This window comes from Elgaria multicarinata, chromosome 1, assembly GCF_023053635.1.
Source record: "Elgaria multicarinata webbii isolate HBS135686 ecotype San Diego chromosome 1, rElgMul1.1.pri, whole genome shotgun sequence".
NCBI lineage: Eukaryota > Metazoa > Chordata > Lepidosauria > Squamata > Anguidae > Elgaria > Elgaria multicarinata.
This window is the reverse complement of record NC_086171.1, coordinates 21581827-21599964: the sequence shown is the minus strand read 5'-3', so window position 1 is coordinate 21599964 and position 18138 is coordinate 21581827. Positions and strand designations below refer to the sequence as shown.

The window sequence follows — 18138 nt, the reverse complement described above, 5'->3', positions numbered from 1 at the left end:
TAGCCAATGAAGATAAGAACTTGCCAACGTTAGCAAATTCTCTGGAAACATGATGAGAAGGACTTAAAAATATAAAAATCAAAAGGGTGAGAAACCAAAACTGAGGGACTTGTCTATTTAGGCAGAGGCCTTTGAGTGCTTAGTTCTTAAAAGTCTGGGTTGAATCCAGTGGAGGCTAGTGGCTCCGATGACAGTGGGGTGGTGAATCCGCTCCAGGTTTCAGTCAGAAGTAGTCAGAACTCTAAAGGTGCTGAAGCCTATTCCCCCAAATAGGTTCAGCACCTTGGATAGCTCATTAAGAGTTCTGAACGGTTCTGGCTGAAACCCGGAGCGGATTCTCTGCCCACTGACATTGGAGCTACCAGCCTCCACTGGTTGAATCCCTGTGCAGATGGGTGAGAATTTCATTTGGTTTATGGTTTGATGAGAACTTAACCCAAACCCTCACATTTCTTCATGAAAGAATGCACAGAATTTAAGATTTAAACAAAAATCAAATGCAGGAGACAGCAAAACGGGCAGTTTCATCTATCCCGAGCTATAAGAGCTAAACACCATTAGCTCTAAGTGAGCAAGTCACGTATTTAGGCTAGACGCCATTAGCTCTAAGCGAGCAAGACATGTACTTAGAATACAGCTATTGTTCTTCAGGCAGGAAGAGCAAGTCAGCATAGACTTGGACCAGATAACAGAGGGACACATGCGCAGTGTGAAAAGTGAAGAAAAAAATACTGACCATAGGGGTCTTGTTTACTCCAAGGTAAAAAAGGTGACCACACCCTATGCCCTTTGTCTGGAGTGCCATATGGTTTCCATATCCTGTTTGTAAACAGCTGAATAAATATCGTTCGCTTCCACTCTTGCATGCTGGCTGATTCCTTGGGGCTTCAATTGGTCTTGCCCACAGGAGAAAGAACATGTTTTCTAACAGAGCGATCACCCATGTTGACCCAGTTATAGAAAGCACACTGCAGTACACATAAGTAATGTGATGGACTTTCCCGGTCACGAGATGCGGTGATGGACACTCATTTAGATGGGCTAGACCAATTTGTGGAGCATTGGTCAATCTCTATGAGTCTTAGGCCATGGCTAGACCAGGCCTATATCCCGGGATCGTCCTGGGGTCATCCCTGTACATCTAAATGACATACAGGGGATACCAGGAACAGGCAGGGACGACTCCTCCATGTGCCTGGGATAATCCTTAGGTCTAGCTAAGGCCTTAGTCATGATGGCTATATTCAGATGGAGTATGCCTCTGAATGCCAGTCACTGCCTCTGAATGCCAGTCACTGGAGAACCACAGCACAGCTCTTGCCCTCATGTCCTGCTTATGGGCTTCCCAGGGGCATCAGGGTGGCCACTGTGAGAAACAGGAAGCTGGAAGAGTATAGAAATGAGACCTTAGGTACATAAATAGCAATGAGTGAAGATCTGAAGTCTTTTAGTTGTGTAAGTCAGGCCCGGGGTAGAAAACATATTTACAGTCCACCCCCATCACTTCTTAACTCACATGCATATATGAATATGTTACCAACACTTGGAACAGGGGTGGGCAACTTGTGGCCCTCCAGATGTTTGGCCTACAACTCCCATGATCCCTCACCATTGGCTATGTTGTCCAGGGCTGATGGGAGTTGTAAGCCAAAAGATCTAGAGGCAGGACAGAAGTTACTCACCACTGGTTTCAGTGGTCTGCTGGACTGTATAATTCCTTTAAACACAGAAGAACACCACCCCAAAATCAGATCACAATAGAAGGGAAAAGTAAGTGGGGAAAATATTAGGCTACATATGTTTTTAAAGATTCTCATCAAGAAGCAGCTAGACAAACACATATTTGATACAGTAATGAACGTGGGAGATGACTACTGGTGTTATTTGTTTTTTGCAGGGAAATGAAGGAGAGAAAGGAATTGATGGTGTTATCGGAGAGCCTGTAAGATCTTCTTTTTCTTTTCAGTGACCTGTTTTGAATTAGTGAAACATAAAAAAAAAACCCTGAGTAAATCACATACAGTATTTAAAATTAATTTTATCTTCAAGGGCTCTTCTGGTCTTCCAGGAATTAAAGGTGAAAACGGTGACCAAGGCTATCAGGTAAATTTACTCATTTTAGATATTTACAAGTTGGACCAGCAACAAAATCTTGCAGCATGAAGTGCTCCTGTTCAAGATTCTAGCCACTCGCTCCATTCATTCTCCCCACTTTTCCATCCCCCACTCCCTGACATCTCAAACAGACAGTCAGCTTTCTGTGGCCACTGAGCATGCTCAGTCCTTGTTGGGTTGTTTTGGCTTTCCCCCTCTAATTAGTGGAGTTTTTTCTAAAGAGTTTTTGTACTTCTGCAAATCTTGGGGTGCCCCCCACTCCCCCCCCCACCAACCCTGCCAATACTTCCCCTTGTGTGGGATGTAATTTTGGCTACATAAATGATAGCACACTGAGCCGGAACACTGGAAAAAGAGGAAATGGTACCTTGCCCTTGAAAAAAACTTTCCCAGGGAAGCTTTACAGTAAGAACAGAAGTACAATAAAAATACCAGGATTCAACAGAAGTCATAAAATGAATACCCAATGAATTGAAACTGCAAATGGCAGAACAGCGGAAAAAGTTACGATGCTCAAGAGAATAAAGTGGTCTTAGCCTGAAAAATGGACTTGACATCAAAGTAGTGGCAGGGTGAGCCTCTCTAAGGATTGCGCCTAATCTCACAACCCTGGAAAATGTATATTTTCATTGGGCCTACATCAGAAGTGAAAGAGAAACCAGTTGCCTAAAAATATCAGTCACACAAAATGAAGATTGCTATCTTATGTTTTTTGTTCTAAACCTCCCTCGCATGTCTTATTCTTTAAAGGGAAGCCCAGGACCACGGGGAATCCCTGGTGAACGTGGTGAGAAGGGTTTTCAAGGAGATCCTGTAAGTTTTTTCCAGAGGCAAGTGGGAGGGAAACCCATTCTGTGCTTATTACCCTGGTTTTTGCACTCTGCTTTCTGGTGCAGTGGAGGCAGAGTGAGCCAGAATACTGTGAGGGCCATCCCATCCTAGCTACTGCTGTGTATCTATATCTGTATAGTGTGTGTGTATCTGTATTTGCGTGTGTGCATGTGTGTGTGTGTGTGTGAGAGAGAGAGAGAGAGAGAGAGAGAGAATGCCCCCCCTCTCTAGGGCCTGTTCAGACAACACACTAAGCCATGGTTAGCCCACTAACCCTTTTGAAGCAAGGGTTAGCTGCAAAAGGGTTAGCAGTGAAACCATGGCTTAGTGAGCCTATTTAAACCATGGTTATGTTGCCACCATGGTTAGGAATGGTTCACATGACATGCTAAGTCATGGTTCACACAACATGCTAACCTATAATATTTCACTCAAAATGCTTAACCACCATGGTTTAGTGTGTCATCTGAACAGGGTCATAGACCATAGCTAGACCTAAGGTTTATCCCTGGATCATCCAGGGGTCAAACCTGTTCATCTAGGTGACACACAGGGAATTCAGTGCTCAGGCAGGGGTGAACCCTGGATGATCCCAGGATAAACCTTAGGTCTAGCTGTGGCCATAGACTGCTTATTATCTACTGATGGAGGAAACTGTCCATTTCACTTTCTCCCACATTCAGCTTTTCAAAACTTTATGTTCCTTCTGACTGGAACATGAAGAAATGTGCAAATTTCGATAAATCCTAATAAACAAACAAACAAACAAACTGAAATGAAATTCTCATCCATTCGCACTGGCCAAATTCGGTATGTACAGCTATTCTCAATGTGGAGAGAACCATGTTGTACCTGCCTGCCATGTAGGTATTAAAGATGAGGAGCCTGTCAGAGAAAAGTGATGGCCACTTTCATTTTGAAACACAAACATGGTTAAATACACCAAGATTCAAACCCAGACTTTTCAAGGGCCAGGCATTCTAAGCTCTGGGCCTGGATGAATGGATTTAATAGTTTTGGTTTCTCCAACATTTTTCTGTTCTTCCAAATTCTTTCCATCCCAAGTATGAAGAATTTTGCAAATGTTGGTAAATTCTTAGAAAAAATGAACTGAAACGAAATTCTCACCCTTCCCTATCCAAGATCTTGAAATGGTTTAGGAACAAATAAAGCAAAATAAACATTACACTGAATACATATGAAACATCAAAAATGCTTAACATCCAAGGCAGTAAGACACAGTATTTAGTGATTGGTAAATGCCTGAGGAAAGAAGATACATGTAACTGTTGACTCCTCCTGCAACAAGTGATTCCAGAAGGTAGGTGTCAAAACAAAGGATATCCACCCATTTATTGTCTGTCTGCCTGTCTGCCTACCTATCTCTTTATCTAGTGTCACCTCTAATGTTTGAACAAGACTAAACAATGCTAAAAAGCACACAACTGCATACAAGGTCAATTGTTTTTATACAACAGAAGTAAAAGTTTTTTATAAGACAAATAAGTCAACTAAGTGGTTTTTCACAAGTCTGGTAGTTTTATACAAAATCAGTAGGAATCTTGATGCTTTCTGAAGATAATGATGTTACCCTGAATGTTATTCAATTTAAGTCTTGCATATGTTTATTGATTTTACAGATAATGGAACTGTTTTTTTTATGAAGTCTAGTGCATGACGAAACAGGATAAACACCGGATGCCTGTTATCAGACTTATGAAAAACAACTTGGTTATTTACTGTGTTATAAAGAATCCACCTAATGATTTTGTTTAAAACTACCAGACTTGTGAAAAACCACTTAGTTGACTTATTTGTCTTATAAATTTTTTTACTTGTGTTGTATAAAACAATTCCTTATATGTGGTTGTGTGCTTTTTAGCATTGTTTAGTCTTGTTCTCTGTTCAACTGCTGCCCGTTTGGTTTGTTGTACCTCTAATATTTGCCCAGAATATTTACAGCCCTCTTGTACCTTGGGCAGGTACCCTGTGCCTGAGATTTCAGTATTATTCATTGGATTTTATGTATGGGTGGCAGGAGAGAGAATTCATTACAGTCAGTTTGAATTGTATCACTGATATCTTATACGGCTGATTCTTTACCAGTGATTTAGCTTACATTGGTGCAGTCTTTTAATGGAAATATCCTAGTATACTCATCTGTAAAAACGTTTGCAGATGTTCATTCCTTAATGAAAAATGTCATAACAACCAGGCAACATTAACATACCTTTTCTCTTTGCATCTAGGGTAATCCTGGGGTAGATAATAAAGTAGCAGGACCAAGAGGTTTAGAAGGGGAAAGAGGAAGAGAGGTAACCTGCTATTTTCATGCTATGTTTTTTTTATTTTTCACTCATTTATGAAAAATAGTTTCCATAGAAATATAATATAATAAATGGGTGATGTTTGTGCATGATATAGTTCTGGCAAGCCCTTCTGTCCAGCTGCCTGTCCATAGCAAACAGGTTATGATTTTCTCTGTGTGGATAGAAACCACCATTTTGCATGGCATCGCTCAATTCACACATTTCCAATGCTTTGCATCACAGCAGCCTGTTTTCCAAGAAGGAACATGGCATAAGGCAGGAGAAAGGCTGCTCCCCTTTACCTCTCTCTGCTCTTACGTCCTGATTCCTAACACAGCCTGCCTGTAATTTAGCTTCACTTGTTCAACTCCATTGCCTCAGGCATCCGCAAAGTCTCCTGATCCCCAAAGAGCTTCACTTTTTCTTCTTTGCAGCCCCTTATGCCTGGCGCTGCCTTCCAGGATGCCTCCAACATGTCACCTTTCTTACTTAAAATTTCTTGGGAGAAGTCACCATTTTTGTGAAGCCATTGGCTCAACTCCTTTTTTCCAAGCTAAACAATCCCAGTTGTTGTAACCTTCCCTCATAGGGGAGATGCGACAACTGCCCTTTTCTGCCCTTTTTCTAATTCTATAATAACCTTTTTTAGGTGTGGTGACCAGAACTGTTCACAATATTCTAAGTGTGGTCGCACCATAGATTTGTATAAAGGCTGTATGATACTAGCAGTTTTATTCTCAATTCTTTTTCTTATATTGCCTAACATGGAGTTTTCCTTCTTTACTGCGGCTGCACATTGGGTGGACATTTTCTTGGAGCTGTCCACCACAACTCCCAGATCTCTTTCTTGTTTGGTCACTGCCAGCTCAGATCCCATTAGGTTATACCTGAAGTTGTTGGGTTCCCCCCCCCAACGTGCATCTCCTTACACCTGCTTGCATTGAACCGCATCTGCCACTTGAATGCCCACTCTCCCAGCTTGGAGAGATCTCTTTCACAATCCCATTCACAATCTCTTTGTGTTTTAACAACCTTAAATAATTTGGTGCCATTGGCAAACTTGGTCACTTCACTCCTAATTCCAGATCATTAATGAACTAGTTGAAAAGAATTGGTCCCAATACCAATCCCTGTGGGACCCCACTATTTACTTCCCTCCATTGGGAGAATTGACCATTTCTTCCTACTCTCTGCTCTCTGTTCTTTAACCAGTTACTGATCCATAAGAGGACCCCTTTTCGTATTCCATGACTGCTAAGCTTGTTCACGTATCTTTGGTGAGGGACTTTATCAAAAGCCTTTTGGAAGTCCAAGTAAACAATGTCCACCAGGTTACCCCTGTCTACATGTTTGTTGACACTTTCAAAGAATTCTACTAGATTAGCGAGACAGGGCTTGTCCTTGCAGAACCATGTTGATTCTTCAGCAGGACATGCCCTTCTATATGCTTACTAATTTTGTCTTTAATAATGCTTTCAACCAATTTACCTGGAACAGATGTCAAGCTAACCAGCCTGTAATTTCTCGGATTCCCCCCTGGATCCCTTTTTGAAAATTGGCCATCTTCCAGTCCTTTGGTACTGCAAGACAGTTACAATAAACATGTGTGCTAATTAACCAGTTGCCAGCATGTATTCCATAAATAATATCACAATACACATTTTTCTAGTGTCCAATATTTGTCTCCTTAAGAGAATAATATGGCGTGAACTTGGGAAAATGCAAAAACTAGCAAATTAATAATCAAATTAAAATGCAGTGTTTTGTCTCCAGGGTGAGAACGGACCAACAGGCCGCAAAGGATTTCCAGGCTCCCAAGGAATCAGAGTAAGAATCAAAGAAAAGAAGATGCTGCCATTGTGTTTTCCTGTCAAAGAATTTCATGGTGTCATCCAAGGCTGACAGCGACTTTGTGAGATAACCATCTTCAGTTCTACTTCTGGCAGTAGGCACAAACGAGCAATCAACCCTAGTCTTCCTCTTCAACAATAAAAACCACAATAAAAAACAGTTTCAACATATTTTAATTACACTTATATAAAGTGTAATTAAATGAGAATTGTGTGAAACAATTCTCACCTGCCTTTAAACCTTTGTCACACAGTTCCGGGAAATGGCTTGAGGCAGAGTAGTACGGTCATAGCATTTTTTTTTTTAAAAAAAATCACTTCATGCAATCCAGTCCCACTAGAATCGGTGGGAGTTTAGCCACTGACACCATTAGGGTGTGCCTTCTTTTGGAGAGCAGAGCTTTCAACACTGTCATTTATGCTCTGGAAACATTTGAACTGAATTACTGAGAATCCTTCTGGGAGCTGTGTTGGGGTATGAGGTCTAAAGTAGATATGTAGAGGAGACTCCTTGCTTCAGGCCTTCCACACAAAGTGTGGATGGGGTGGTGGGCAGGAATAGCAGGCCAGCAAACATGGCCTCATTCTGACTTTCACATGACTGCATTAGTGTAAAGGGAAAAGGAGTGAAAAGGACTAGGGAAAACATAGGAAAAGGTGCAATCCTTTGCACATTTAGAAAGAAAAAGGCCTACAACTTTTGTTATAGTTTTTATTCTGACTAAACATGCATAGCATTTGCACCCAAACATATTATGAGGACTTCATTGGCTCAATTTAGGGTGACCATATGGAAAGGAGGACATGGCTCCTGTATCTTTAGCAGTTGCACAGAAAGGGGAATTTCAGCAGGTGTCATTTGTATGCATGCAGCACCTGGTGAAATTCCCTCTTCATCCCAACAGTTAAAGTTGCCGGAGCCCTGCCCTCTTTTGTACCTGGTCGCTCTAGTATAGCTAGACTCTACAATAGGTGGAGCAACCAGATACAAAATAGGGCAGGGCTCCTGCAGCTTTAACTGTTGTGATGAAGAGGGAATTTCACCAGGTGCTGCATGCATACAAATGACACCTGCTGAAATTCCCTTTTCTATGCAACTGTTAAAGATACAGGAGCCCTGTTCTCCTTTTCATAGGGTCACCCTAAATATGAACCGTCCCATACTCTGAAGTCTCCAGGCTACTACCTTGCTTTTGATGAATACAACGAGCAGGGCATTTTTGATGGTGGCATCCTCACCCTGAAATCTCTACCAGCAGAGGCTTGTCAAACTGGCTTGCTCTTGCTCTTTCATAGGTTGGTCAAGTGCCTTTTCTGCTGCAGGGCCATTGGTCTTGCTAATGCAAATGGGAAAACTCCAAATGGGACATGGGAACATGACAGGGGAACAGGGGACGTTCGCCTTGTGCAAGCATAACTGGGGCCTCCAGGGTAGATGTCATCTTTAGCCTGTTAAGAGTTTTATCCTTGGAATGTTAGTATAAGTGTCATCACAGGTATGGATGTTTTGCAATTTAAGTAGTAGGCACATCCATTCTTTTTGGTGCTTTTCTAAGGCATTCATAAATTTAAATAGATCACATGACATGGGCCCTTTCTACACCTAAGGATTAGCCCAGGGAAATGGAGGGGTCGTCCCTGCCTGCTCCTGGTATCCCCTGTGTATCATTTGCATGCACAGGGATGATCCCGGGATGATCCCTGGAAAAAAGGCAGGTGTAGAAACGGCCAAAGCCCTCTAAGGCTGCAATTGTATAACCACTTACATTAACTGGGAGTAAGCCTCACTGAATTTAATGGGACTTCTGAACAGACATGTATAGGTTGTATTCTCAGTGGGCCTGTTCAGACAACATGCTAAGCCATGGTTAGGTCTCTAACTTTTTTCAGCAGATTATTAGTGAGCAGGTTTAAATCATGGTTATTTATTTTTATTTATTTATTTATTTATTTATTTACAATATTTATATACTGCTCCCCATTCAAAATTTCAGAGCAGTGTACAAGATAAAATACAATAAGCCACCATGGTTAGGAATGGTTTACACAACATGCTAAGCCATAATGTTTCACTCAAAAAATGCTTATCCACTGTGGCTTAGTGTGTCGTGTGAACCATGAGAGTGTATTTATCTGAAGAACTATAGAGAAGCACATTGAGGCTGCAATCCTATGCATACCTACTTGAGAGTAAGCCCTACCTTTTCCCAAGTAAAGATGCATAAGGATGAGCTGTAAGTTCTGATAATAAGTCCTATTAACATGAGGTCTAAAGGGTTGGTACTATTTTTTTAACTTTTTGTAATTATCTTATCTCAGGGACACCAAGGTCAAAGAGGTCATCAAGGCCCTGAGGTGTGTATAAATATTTTCTTAATTTCTAGAGGTACTATCTTATCATGATGACAATATGTTAGGTTTTCTTATAAATAATTTAGGCAAAATAGACACCTCCTGAAATGCCCACAAAAGCCATCTAATTTTTAAAAGTTCTGTTTATTTTAATATAACTGTAAAATATCTAACAAGATGCAAAGAACTGTAAGGAATATATATAGAAAAACTATCTATGAATTGGTCAATAACTAGATGATAATTGGATGCAATTTTTTTTGAAGCACAACTGTCATGTTGCACAACACTTTCATATGCATGCCTACACTGTCATATTTTTCCAGATGTCTCTGTTAGTAAAGGTGGGGTGGGGAGGTCATCCTTCTTCATTGTTTTATTGATTTTCACTCAACCATTTCATGGATGGAGGATAAATGGAGTCACATATTCTGATTTATTCTTAAGGGTGGTAATTGAATTGTAAAATGTAAAAATATCCTTTTCAATGGCCACTTAGAATGGAATTTGTTTTCATAGAACACGATTCATGAACATGGACTGCAGTTTGCTACTGAAATCCACACATTTCTGAAGTTTGCAATGCAGTTCACAAAAAAGAAAAAAAGGGGGCATACAAAAATGTGTGCATTATTTTAAAAAGCGCATACATTTGCAAAAATGCTTTATTCAATAGGGGAAATATCTACATTATAAAAATGTGCACATTTACAAAAATGTGCACAAAGCCTTATTCACTGTGGTTAAAGGTGTGGTTTAAGGTGTCTTCTGAACAGGGCCAATAGCTGCTTTGGGATGTAAAGCTAAGCCATTGTTGTTTTAACCATGGTTTGTTGAAGAACGTAGGATCTGTCCTTTTTTGCTAACAGGGCAAACAGTACGTGTGTGCGTTAGTACGTGTGTGCTGTTTTTCATCTGAAAGCATGGGGGGAAAGGATATTCTCAACTCTGTGCCACACGCATCTTCTAAGTTGGGGAGTCCAGGAGTTGTTTAAAAAATATTGAAGACAGGGAAGATTTGATCACAAACCTCCATCATCTCATCTAGTTTGGCCCCTAGTTAATCCCATTTCTTATGAATGTAACTTTTAAGCACTGTTTTTGTTGCCACAGGGAAGAAGAGGATCCCCTGGCCCCAGTAGCGTTCCGGGACAACGAGGATTTAAAGGTCCACAGGTCATCATTTAAACTGTTCAGGTTTATTTCTGAAGAGATATTGGACTGGAAGTGCCAAGGTGCCGAGAGGGAGTCTTTGCTGAAAAACTGTGCATTTTGAAACAAAAGAAGTCACAATTTTGCGAATACATTTTCATAGGGTTTCCACAAGATTTTTCTTAGCTTAATAGCTCGATCATGTGAAAATTCCATGAAGTATTTGGTTTGTCCTAAATAGCCGGTTCTTGAATAATGCCCAAGTTAAGACTGTCAATGGTGACCCGGAAATAAAGTTGCCACCAGGTGAACGGCAATCCAAAATCCATAGAGATGTTGGTTTAAAATAATTAATACTTCTGGCTGGGAGGGATGGAATGGCTGGGAGGTTCTGGCTGGGAGGTAATTGCACAATACCATATTCTGCATACAGCTGTCTCAATTGTACCTCCTTAGTGACATGTCTTTTTCTTTCTGTACCGGTATTGTGTGTTTGTTGAGCAAATACTAGTTTTCACTTGACCTAAATATTGATCAAAACTTCTCAGCATATGTAGAACAATTTTAGCCCTCCGTAGACATTCCAGAATGCAGATACTCTCTCTCTCTCTCTCTCTCTCTCTCTCTCTGTGTGTGTGTGTGTGTGTGTAACACTACCTTTTAAGTCCCTGCCACATACCCTCCATGGATTGATTCTCTCCTCTTCCAAAATAGAGGTGCTCTTTTGAGGAGACAGAAATACTCTTTCAGAATGCTGGATTTTTCTAACCTCCATAGTATCTGCTCCTAGTCAGGTCAATAGACCAAGTGTTTTAATAAAATGTTCAGCTTCTTGACGGAAACAGCAGGATGGGGATAGATGATCAATTCATTCAATTTGCGTTTTAAGGTGAACTTACGAAATCCTCACCTCTCAAACTTACCAATGAACTGGAACACAGTTATACAGTGGTATTTGCACATTCCCAAATTTGGTGATGCAGTTCACATTTTAAAAGAAAAGTACAAAAGAGCATATAATAGGAAAATGTACACCCAAAAATGCATATATTATTCGAGAACGGTGCACACAAACTACATTACATTAGGCAAAGTGCTTGCAAAAAATGAGTACATGAGAAAAAGTCCAAATGTGAATATTAGGAGAAATGTACATGAAGATACATACAAAGTTTCTTGAGGACCTTGGTTACGGGGGTGGGGGAATTGCAAACTGACGTGGAAACTGCATAGAACAATTTTAATGTTGGCAAAATGAGAAACTGAGCAGAATCTAATTTAACAAATCTGTCTGTCCCTCCAGCAAGTTCTGTTTTCACCACTACAGCCCTTGAACTGAGTGATGTTTTAGCTTAGAGTTCTAAAACACTCATAACTATGAGCTCACAAAGCATAAAGTTCCTGGAAGAAAGAAAATTAAATTGCACAAACACAGAAACTATCGACGTAGAGCATGTTTCAGACAAGGAAATGACAGATCTAAGTTAAAGACTAAAATATCCACAATGAAATTGCTCAATGTTTTTCTTCCTAAAGACCCAGTTGAAAAAAACAGGCTCTGCACTTTGCCTCAGCATTTGCTTCCACATTTTTAAAGGGAATTTGCATTCTGGCATAGGGCTAAGACATTTCTATTCATTATCTCTAGTACAGATGGTAGAACTCTAGTGCCCAGAGATATCAGGGACCTAAGTAGCTTTAAAGAGTAAATAGAAAATAGGAGAAATACATGGTCACTCTATGTGTATGCATGATTTATTTTAACTAAATTCTCTGTTTTGTGAAATATGCTTCTAGGGTGAAAGAGGAATTCGAGGAGTGAATGGAATGAAAGGAAATCAAGGAAGCAAGGGGTTTCCAGTATGTAACATGCAACAGAAATATTATTTACTTCTTTTTCCAAATTTCCATTCTGTTTTGTAGCCTTTATAGGTGGGCCTTGTGGTGGGACCCGAAAGGGCGGGTCCTCGTGGTTCGCTGAGTAGTGGTTGCAGACTCTCAAGACACAATTTCTCTCTCTTTAGAAGGTTTATTACGAGCAGCGCTGCAAGGTGACAGTCTCAGAAGACCTGAGGAGCTGCCCAATAATTTCAGGAAAGGCTAACATATTTATAGGGTCAGTTCCCCTCAGATTCAATGGCAGAACCTTCCCACCAATCATAATACAGTTCTGCAATACAATAACCAATGAGAAACAAGGCATTTAGGCATGTACAGAGTGTAAGTACTTCTCTGTCTAGAAAAACAATACATAAATGGGTATTGCAATAGTTACAGCAACCAAATCTCTGTCTGTTTCCTTTTGTGGTTAGCTTGCCTTGAAAATATCTTACTCCACCCTCTAGCTACCTGTGTCAACACCGTCTTGTGACATGATTTCAACATCAGCTATGAGTTGTGAAAGTAGTTGCAGTCTTAAAAATATGTTTTGGTTACGCAGGAAGCCATGAATCTTATGATTTATAGAGCTAAGGATTTATAGAGCCATTTTCCTATACCTGTGGGCATAGGTAAAAGAACCACCCAGCTTGATTTCCTCGACAGCCTCCAGATGTTGATGCACAACAACTTCTGCTAGTCCTCACCATTGGCTATGCTGCTAGGCCTGATGGGGACTGCAGTCCAACCACACTTTAAATCAGATCAAAATAACAAGGAAGTTAATATACGTAGACCCAAAGGGCTCCATGTCTCAAGTGTATGGTGTGTTTTTCATCCCCTTCCCCCTGCTTCTGACAGCAGCCCCCTCTCACACCCAGTGCCAGCCCAAGACATTTTGCTGCCTGAAGTACAGCCCAAATAGTACTGTCACTTCATGGCAGGGCCAGCACTTTAAAAAATATATTGCTGTTAGTGTGGCCATCTGTGTTACTTTACAGCGAAAATGGCAGCCTTCTCTTTGAAGGGCTGTCTAATCCTGATCTAGTTTAAAAATAAAGAACTATAAGAAAGGACAACAGGGACCTTGAACCAAATCATTCATGGCTGATGGGCACCAGGTTCAGTCTTCCCCAGTATGGTCAATTTAAATTATAGTAAGTATTTCTAAATTCATATAAAATAGCACATGCACATTTGTTGCAAATCTCTACCCTATTTTGTCCTCTTTTTGTTGATGGTTTCCTCTTTTTTTTTGAGGGGGGTGCTAAGTGTAAGAGGTGACCCTGCTTGCTGCACCAAATCCTGCCTCCGTCTTTTGGTACTGCCTGAAGCAGTCGCGTCACCCTGCTGCATGGTAGGGCCAGCCCTAAAAACACTCCTGCAAAGCCCTTCGAGATCAGGAGCCCTTCAGAGCAGGATCCTACAAGACATTAAGAACTGACACTGGAAGGAAACAAAAGCACTTTGCAGACAAGGGAGGGAGGGAGGTGGGCAAGCAGGCCTCTCTAGATCCCTGCCCTAGTGTTTTCCATAATTTTCAATTGACACATTCACAATTATCCAGTATATTCCTTCTAGTGATGGAATATTATGTTGAGCTATAGCTACTTTAGAATAGTCCTTGGAGGATTGGCTTCTCCCTACCATTCCAAGTTCTTTTAACATCTGCAGGAAATGCAGAAACTCAAAAGGTGAAACTTTTCCCAACAGGAAGTTATGTTGGTTTCATGCCTAAAACATGGACTTTGGCAGTGAATTTTAATAGTAACATTATGAAAAATTACATGTGATCTAATAAAATTCCAGGCGTACAATATTGAATTGCTTTGTTTATCGCCTTGTTTTATTTCAGGGTTACCTTGGAGTGGCAGGTCCCACAGGCATTCCTGGGCACTGGGGAACCAAAGGGAATAAGGTATGTTGTTTCACAGCCTTGCAGCACATTTTACTTTGTGTTCTTAAAAAGCTGTGTTAGGTAAAAGGTTACATGACAAGGTTGACATTTGGCCAGCCAGGGAAAGGGTGCATTGGGGGTTACAATTTTTCAGACCACATGTCATTGCTCCTCCAGTTATGTCTTTGGTTATAAAAATAATCACAATAAAATTTCTTACAATGTGATACTGTGTGCGGGGTGGGCGGGGAGTCAATGTCGTCTTAAATATGTCCAAGTCAATATTGCAACCGCTCAACTATGAATGCTTAAGGATTTTATTTGGTTTGCATTTCAAAGCAAACTGTCCTGCTCTTCACCTCCTGGACTAATGGGGGAACTGGAACACAGGTCTCAGCTCAAAATCAAAATGTACCAAATGCATATTTTTGGGATAAAATATATTTAGAAATGCATACGTTGCTAGAAAAGACCTTTAGAAATGCATATTGTGTAAGAAAATACATTCAAATAGTATTTGAATACAAATGTTAGTGCAGAGGCATGTTTTTGTTTGCTTGTTTAAATCACAGATTAAAGAGGAAACATGACAGGACAGATTTATGGATGAACACCTGTGAAACTGACATGGACTGGAAATAGATTGATTCTGCCATTCCTTCCCACCACACAAAAACCCACCAAATTGAAAGGATAGAAGAATATAATATTGGTCTTTGTGATACAGCACCGTATTAAAGAGCCAGTGTGGTGTAGTGGCTAGTTGGACTGGGAGTCGGGAGATCCAGGTTCTAGTTCCCGCTCGGCCATGGAAACCCACTGGGGTGACTTTGGGCCAGTCACAAACTCTCAGCCCAACCCACCTCACAGGGTTGTTATTGTGAGGATAAAACGGAGAGGAGGAGGATTATGTATGCCGCCTTGGGTTCCTTGGAGGAAAAAAAGCGGGATATAAATGTAATAAATAAATAAATAAATAAATAATATTCTAAAAAAATCTGTTAATGATCTTTGAGGGAACAGATTTTTTTGTTACCTGTGTGACATCCTCATTTAATTACTTGCCATAGCTATTCTAGCACCGAAGTGTTTACCTTTTCTCTTTGTTTGAAACAAAGGATAATAATAGCTCTCACTTACATGGCTGTTCACCATTGCTATCAGTTCCCATCTGACAGCATGGAGGAAAACAGCAGGATAAAATAAAGTTGTCAAATAATATGATCAAAATAGCTTTTCTAAAAAAACACCAAACCAATTAAACAAAAAGTTAACAATAAAGTGTCTCCATATTTCTTTTGAAGGTAGTTAGTGATACACATCTGTCATACCCACGCTATGCTTAAACACAGAAATTGGTTTGCTTATGTAAGACAGACAGCCTGGGTACAGAAATGAAACTGACTGCCAGAGCACTATGCATTTTCGTTCTGTCCTTCCATGTTCACTTTTAAAATCATTTATTCAAACCTAGCTGCTAATTTAAGTCTCTGTCCAATCCTCAGCAGTCTTCTAAGAAATCTTTTATATGCATAGAACAGACATGCTCTGGAATTGGTCAGAAGTTATTTTCCAGATATATTTATCACATGACACAAAGATAACCAAACTATTTTCCCCCCAATCTGTGTGAAAAGCCTCTTTTCATTCACATGTGGGGGAAAATATGATAGCTCCTATTTTCATAACCAGAAGGTATTTGTTTTACTCCACAGATCTGATTTCTTACTACGTTCACATTAAGTTGATATATGTTGTTTCAGGTTTTTAGCATATTGTCACAGGTTTGATTTCAGCTGTGTTGTTACTTACACAGCATTGGTGATGACTTGGAACACCTCTCAACTTTAGTATAAATTTTGTATTCATTTAATAGGGAGAGTCTGGTGATCCTGGGATGAAGGGGGAGAAAGGACCACCTGGACTCCGTGGAAGGAGGGTTTGTATTTTATCCCTTTGTTTAAATTCCAGTTTTATTCTTATTAATATTTTTGCAATGCAAGAGAATTTATCTAAGGAGAAGGACTTAGCTGATCTGCTCTTCATATGGTTCGAAATAAAAAGCAAAGCTTGTAAGGAAATGAAGAGAAATATGTTTTGTTGTCCTCTGTTCATCAGAGGACAACAGAGTCAAAACCCACCTTTGGTTCATGCATAGTTGCTAACACAAAATGGAAGCACTGAAGAACACTGTGTACAAAAACTGTAAATGGAAATGAAACGTAATGTAATGTAAAATGTAATTTTGTTTTAGGGAGATGGTGGTGCTATTGGATATGGTCGGCCAGGTAGTAAGGGAGTTAAGGTAAGTGTAAAAATAAATCTTACATGAAAATCTTAACTCCTTTTCACCAGTCTTTCAGCGATACCAGTTAGAATGACTGCCAATAAATATGGCTTACTTTAGAGGTATGGGAACAAGACAACCTGCGTAAGTGTTGCTTCCTAATACCAAATCTTATAGTTTGGTACCGATTCATTTGGCAGCAAACAGGGCCTCTAAAAAAATACATACACACATAAAATCTTGTTTTTCTCATTTGTGAGCTACAGGGGCAAAAAGGATTTCCTGGCAAAATGGGACAGAAGGTAATCATGTACTTTCAAAACATTAAAATCAAAGAGGCTGCATCTTTATTCTACTTCGATGTTTTCACTGTGTTTTAATGATCTGGTAAATGTACATGCAAAAGAGTGGAAATGCAACCTGACAGCAGATGAATAACTTCCTTGTGGTACAAGAGTAGTTATTTGGCTGACAGTTAATTAATAAAGTACATCAAGATTCCGTTTGGGGAATAGCTGCATGCTATTATCTAGAGATCCTTATGAGCTGCAGAACATTGCAAGTATATTGCTGTGCTCCAGTCTCCCTCGCCAAATCCATGGCCAGTGCTATGAGTTCATCAGGTGCTGGGTGCAGGTTCCTCCCTCCTTCAACCTTAGCCTGCACTTCGTTGTACCTGTAATGTCCTCTGCCTTAAATCAGAGCTGGACAGAGAGTACATCCAATGAATATTTTCGTTTATTTATTTAAAATAGTTTTTGGCTGCCTTTCAGGCTAGAAGCCCTTCCAAGGCGGTGTCAGAATGGGGCCTGGGCTCCCTGATTTGGTTTCAGATGCTCAGAATCACAGCTAGAAGAAGGTCAGTCAAGACAGAAAGCAGGCGAGGAAATTCCCCAAGACTCTCCAGGAGTAAGGGAGGAATCTTCCCAGGAGCTTATCGCACAGGAGGCCCAGGTTCAGAGATTGTTTCCCCTGCCCCAGGAACTCAGTCTTTGTTGGAAGGTGAATTGACAGATCCCAGAGTTCACTGCAGGTCAAATGGGTGGAGTTGACAGGAGGTGGGAGGGGCTTCACCAGACTAGCTGCACATCAGAAGTTGGGTCAAGAGAAGTCTGGTAAAAGCCTTTTAGGCATGGTGGGAAACTGCCTTGCTTTGTTTGGCTAATTAACCTTAGAAGATCATTCCTAGACTTCCCAGTCACTTTAGGTACGAAGAGGTGGTTTTTTGGGTGGGTTTTTTTTTTTGTATTTTTTAACTAAATAAAGGCTTTGTACTAATTGTACAGCAAATCTCTTTGTTGTCTTACATTTTGGTGGGAGGGGTTGGAATCACAACAAGCAGCGTGCAACAATAAAACACATAAAATACGCCTGATAAAATCAGCAATAAAACCAGCAATCATATTAGGAGGTCAGAGTAAAATAATATGTTTTCAAGGCCTTCTTAAAAGCCTGCAATGTTGGACC

The 18138-nt window shown here is 40.4% G+C and overlaps 1 protein-coding gene across 1 annotated transcript in view; it reads left to right on the top strand.

Annotated features, from left to right (window-relative positions):
* Positions 1-18138, top strand: part of COL6A6 (collagen type VI alpha 6 chain) — a 63455-nt gene that overhangs the window by 29357 nt on the left and 15960 nt on the right. The window contains exons 16-26 of the mRNA XM_063147597.1: positions 1898-1942; positions 2050-2103; positions 2866-2928; positions 5196-5261; positions 7029-7082; positions 9425-9460; positions 10571-10633; positions 12407-12469; positions 14343-14405; positions 16261-16323; positions 16639-16689. Coding sequence (XP_063003667.1) covers positions 1898-1942; positions 2050-2103; positions 2866-2928; positions 5196-5261; positions 7029-7082; positions 9425-9460; positions 10571-10633; positions 12407-12469; positions 14343-14405; positions 16261-16323; positions 16639-16689 — 621 coding nt within the window. The remainder of the gene's footprint in view (positions 1-1897; positions 1943-2049; positions 2104-2865; positions 2929-5195; positions 5262-7028; positions 7083-9424; positions 9461-10570; positions 10634-12406; positions 12470-14342; positions 14406-16260; positions 16324-16638; positions 16690-18138) is intronic.